The sequence below is a fragment of the Phoca vitulina genome, unplaced genomic scaffold, assembly GCF_004348235.1.
Source record: "Phoca vitulina isolate PV1807 unplaced genomic scaffold, GSC_HSeal_1.0 scaffold933, whole genome shotgun sequence".
NCBI lineage: Eukaryota > Metazoa > Chordata > Mammalia > Carnivora > Phocidae > Phoca > Phoca vitulina.
The window spans coordinates 6,472-11,655 of NW_022590620.1; the positions used below are offsets into that span (position 1 = coordinate 6,472).

The 5,184-nt window shown below is 52.7% G+C and overlaps 1 protein-coding gene across 1 annotated transcript; it reads right to left on the reverse strand.

Annotated features, from left to right (window-relative positions):
* Positions 1–1,565: 1,565 nt before the first annotated feature.
* Positions 1,566–5,178, reverse strand: LOC116629453 (leukocyte immunoglobulin-like receptor subfamily B member 4). The gene is made up of 8 exons (XM_032399738.1): positions 5,151–5,178; positions 4,792–4,842; positions 3,899–4,012; positions 3,525–3,567; positions 3,408–3,445; positions 3,172–3,224; positions 2,257–2,421; positions 1,566–2,180 (listed from the first exon to the last, which is right to left on the reverse strand). The coding sequence occupies exons 6-8, from the start codon at positions 3,214–3,216 to the stop codon at positions 2,031–2,033; spliced, it is 360 nt and encodes a 119-aa protein (XP_032255629.1). The 5' UTR covers positions 3,217–3,224; positions 3,408–3,445; positions 3,525–3,567; positions 3,899–4,012; positions 4,792–4,842; positions 5,151–5,178; the 3' UTR covers positions 1,566–2,030.
* Positions 5,179–5,184: the final 6 nt, after the last annotated feature.

A 5,184-nucleotide genomic window follows, 5' to 3' on the forward strand; every position in this document is an offset into this window, starting at 1 on the left:
TGTGTGTATATGCTTGTGTATATGCATGTGTGTGTTTCCTAAGGGCATAAGTGTTTGGAGGAAATTCCCAATGAAGCCTCCTCAACAGACACATTTCTATATTACAGAATGATTATACCCATGGCCTTAGCTCACACTTCCATCCCATAACATAGTTGCCTTTCTTGCATGTGTTGAGAACATTTAGATCTACTCTTTGCAACATTCGAGAATATGATACAGTGTGATGAGCTGTGGTCATCATGCTGTACATCAGATCCCCAGAACTTGTGGTCTTATATAACTATAGAAGTTGTTTATCTTCTAGCTATAATCTTGACCAACACCTCCCCATTTCCACACCCCAGCCCTGGAAGCCACACAGTCTGCTCTCCGTTTCTCTCAGTTTCCACATACTTCATTTGGGGGGTGGGTTTTTTTAAATTTGATTATCCAACATACAGTACATCATTAGTTTTTGCTGTAGTGTTCAATGATTCATTAGTTATAATAACACCCAGTGCTCATCACATCACTTGCCCTCCTTAATGCCCATCACACAGTTACCCCATCTCCCCACCCCCTCCCTTCTGTAACCCTCAGTTTGTTTCCCGGTATCCAGAGTCTCTCATGGTTTTTCTCCCTCTCTGATTTCTTCCCATTCGGTTTTCCCTCCCTTCCCTTCTGGTCCTCTGTGCTATTGCTTACGTTCCACATATGAGTGAAACCATATGATAATTGACTTTCTCTGCTTGACTTATTTCACTTAGCATCATCCCCTCCAGTCCCATCCATGTTGATGTAAAAGTTGGGTATTCATCTTTTCTGATGGCTGAGTAATATTCCATTGTATATATGGACCACATCTTCTTTATCCATTCGTCTGTTGAAGGGCATCTCAGCTCCTTCCACAGTTTGGCTATTGTGGACATTGTTTCTATGAACATTGGGGTGCATGTGCCCCTTCTTTTAACTACATCTGTGTCTTTGGGGTAAATACCCAGTAGTGCAATTGCTGGGTCATAGGTTTTTGACCACAGAGTCAATGCATTTAATGTATACATAGGGTGATACATATTTTCTACTTCTTCATCATTTTGTAACTTGTATTTTTGAGGATTTTGTCAGTTACTTATGTATCTGTTTAAAATGATTCATAATGTTCTATTATTGATTTAAATTGTGTAGGATGTGATGCTGTCCTGATAATGGTGATGTGTACCTTCTCTCTCTCTCTCACCTGGCTATTGTGGCTAGGATTTATAACCATTGTTTACAAAAATGAACACTTTGGCTTTATTGATTTTTCTCTATTTTTTGTTTGTCCTCACTAGTAGCTATTCTTGTCATTATTATTTTCCTCCTTCTACCTTCATTTGGAATAATTTGCTATTCTTTTTCTTTCTTCCTTCCTTTTTTAAAAAGATTTAAAAAAAAAAAAAGATTTTATTCATTTATTTGACAGAGAGAGCGAGCGAGAGAGGGAACACAAGTAGGGGGAGTGGGAGAGGGAGAAGCAGGCTTCCCGCTGAGCAGGGAGCCCGATGCGGGGCTCGATCCCAGGACCCTGGGATCATGACCTGAGCTGCTTAATGACTGAGCCACCCAGGCACCCCTGCTATTCTTTTTCTATAGTCTCGATATAATAGGTTTATCATTAATTATTTTAGGCTGTTTTCTGTTCTAATATGTTAGTTCTTGGTTCTTAATTTTCCCATTTCATAGATTTGATGTATAACATTTATATTACCCTTGTATATGTATCTGATGTATATATGTATAAACATTTTCTCATTTTCATTTTGGTTTTCTCATTTCATTCCTGAATTATTGAGAAGTCCGTTGCTTTGATTTCCAAAGTGTAGGGATGTTACTATCTTTGATGACAGAATCAGGCGACTCCCAGAGGGTCCCGGGAGTTCCTACTGGTCTGCATGAGGAGTCCAGGTTGGCTGGGGTCATTAGGTGGCACCCACTGTGGGCAGCTCCTGTCCCTTCCAGGGTCTCTGCGGTCCCCTTCCCTGGAGTGTGGGGTCTGGGTCCTTCCTGGGCTAGTGGATGGCCAGAGCGGCATACACGCTGGGCTCTGCTGGGAGCTCCCCTGATTGGGAGGGAGGGGATGCACTTGTCTCTCGTCGGAGGGTCAAGCGGTTCAGCTGGGCGTAGGTCACATCCTGGGGGGCACCAGATGCAGCAGTCTCCTGTGGGGGAGAGAAAGAGGGGAGGTGCATGTTTGGGGTGGGGGAAGCCTGGGGACTCAGAGAAGAAGGGACCCACCTGACAGTCTGTCTGCCTGTCTTCCTCTGCTTGTCTGTCCTCCGAGTCCAGCAATCCCCCCGACACAGGGGAAGGAGAAGGGGCCAGTCCCTGCCTGAGTCTTGATCTTGAGTGGCTCACCTGGGCATATGTCAATCCCTGGGGGTCTTCATCCCGTGTGTTCTGCTGCAGACAGACAGTGAGGGGGAGGTTTGTCTCCTTGATTCCACTCAACCGCCTCAGACCCTTTTCCACACTGTTGCCAGAGTGATGCTTTCAAACTTTCAGGCAGATTAGGTCACTTTCCTGGTGGACTCTCCAGGGGCTTCCGGAGCCTTGGGACATGCAATGCTTTCTATGGCTCTGATTTTATTCCTGACACTGTTTCTTGCTCATTTGGCTCCAGCCACATAGCCCATGCTCCTTCTAAAGCATGTTGTTGCCTCAGAACCTTTGCACCTGCTACCCCCTTCTCTTGTTTTATTTTTCTTGGCCACACTTTGCACTTTGGCCACTTCCTTGCATATTGTCTGTCACCCACAAGGTGAGCTCATGGAGGGTGGGTCAGATTTGCCCACTGCTGTGCTTGCAGCACTAGGTGGGGCCTGGTAAATGGTGGGCTTCTTGTGCCCATTTACTGGGTGAATGAATGAAGGGGGCCTAAGACCTGTGGGTGATTCATTTCTTCATGCACCCTCTTGAGACCTGGGCATGCACCTCAACAACCAGAAGTCAGACAGCAGTCAGGGAGCCAGACAAGGGGAGCACGGAGGAGGCCCCATGTGGTCACAGCAGGCTGACCCAGAATGCCCAAGGAGGGAGAGGGCATCTGAGGGACACTGCTGAGACTGGGTGGGGTGAGGACAGAGAAGTGTCCATTGGATTAAGTTTGGCACCACGAGGGCCCTGGGGTCTGCACGAGAGTGGGGGTCTCACCCGATGGTCCAGCTCCACTCCCTCCTCAGGCTGAGTGTCTTGCATGGCAGCATCTGCTGGGGAGAATGGGGGGTACCTCTTGGCAAGGTCCCCTGAACTTCTCAGACAGGGCAGCTGTGATCCAGGGGATTCAGCAGTGGGATGAGGTGCCAAGGTCATGCATGTGGGAATTCGGTCCTCACCCCTTACCCCCAGACCCTCCCAGCCCACCCCCAGGGCAATCCCCTTCCTCTCACAGAGGCTCTCCTCCTGGGCAGCAGCAGCTGGGCTGGAGCTGGGGAGGAGACAGGGTGTTAGGGGGCATAGAGGGGGCGGGTAGGTGGGAGTCTAGGGGGTGTGCGAGTAAGAGTTACCTGCCCTGCAGGCCTCTGTCCTTGGGCTCCGGGTCTGCAGCCCCTGCACGACATTGGGAATCAGCCTCCCTCTGGGCTGGGAGGTTACGACCACCCCCCATGTGATTCCAGGGAAAGGAGCCCTTCACACATATTGTCTGTGTGTCTCTCCATCTCCCGAGATTGAAAAGAGGGAAAACCTTCAATTGGCACGTGGGTCCCACCTGGGTGTTTTCTTTCTAGACTCTCTGACTTGAGATTCTGCAAGTGTCTTTCCACACCAGCCTTTCCCACCTCTCCGGCTTCCCTCTCTGGCCGCTGCCCTGAGCCCGCCCTCGGTCGGCCCCCAGGACAGCCACCACCCCCTGGGGCCCGTCATCCCCTCCCCTTCTCACCTGGCTTCCTGCCTTCGCCCCGACGCCGGTGTCGGACCAGGAGGAGGACGAGGAGGCCAAGCAGCAGGACGAAGGCCACTGAGACCCCGATGACGTACAGGTACCAGTGGGGACCTTGGGCAGGAGCCACACCACGAATGAGCCAGTGATGCCGTTTAACTGAGCACCTACTGTGTGGCAGGCACCTGCTGGGCTCTGTGCACTCACCTCTGACCCTGTCAACGATCACGCAGCAGGGGATTGCCACCCCTCCCGCCCACTCCACAGACAGGAAACTGAGGCACAGAGAGGTCATTCACATGTCTCAGGTCGCCCAGCATGGGGGCGGCAGGGCTGGGGCTGGGACCAGGGCTGTGGGCTCCCCGTGCTCTCCTCATGCTGTCCCCTGTGGGGACACCAGCTCGAGGCTCTGGGCTCCTCACGTGGGGCACGGCCTGTCCCAGCATCTTCTTCTGGAGCTGAGGGTCCCTCCAGATCCCCTATCACCTGAACGCCCCCAGCCATCGTCCTCCCTCCCCTCCTCCTGCAACGTCACTCTCACAGCTGCAGAGGGAAGGCCCCCCCATAGGTCACACCTGGGGGCTTCCCCGTGAGTCCTCCTCTCCCACGGTCAGAGCCCTGGTCGGAACTGAGGGGAAATCTACTCTAGGCCACGACTCTCTCCTTTACACTTGGGGACACTGAGGCCCACACAGGAGAGGGGCACGTCCAGGCCAACGCCTGCAGAGGACCCTGAACTGAGGGTGTAACTCAGCCCCTGCTCCCCATGGGCCCTCCCACCACTCCTGACAGAGAGCCTCACTCACCCTCAGAGCCCCTGGAGCCCCGCTGTCCCCCTGGCATCTCTGAGAGACTGGAAGAAAAGCCCCTGGACAGCGGCCCCTGTGACTCACCAGCTGTTGAGCTGGGCCCTGTGGGTGAGGGGCCGGGGTCTGTAGGGGATCCTGGGGAAAAAGACAAGAGGGGGGCTGGAGCTTCCCCTAGAGACCCTGTCTCTGCTCACACTCTTCTCCCTCATGTGCCCTGTGGCCCCCAAAATCCCCCTCCTCCGCCGGGAGAATTCTGGTGATGGGGGCGAAGGATGAGGTAGGGGTGGGAGGGCCCTGTTTCCCTCCTGCACTGTGAGCTGTGGACCCCTCTGCTGACGCTCCCTCGGAGCCCCTCACTCCCATCCTAGACCAGAGCCCTTCTGGGCACAGGGTCCTGAAGACAATGTTGGGACACAGAGGGGACAGGATAAGGGGCCCCTCACCTGAGACCAGGAGCTCCAGGGGGTCACTGGGCTG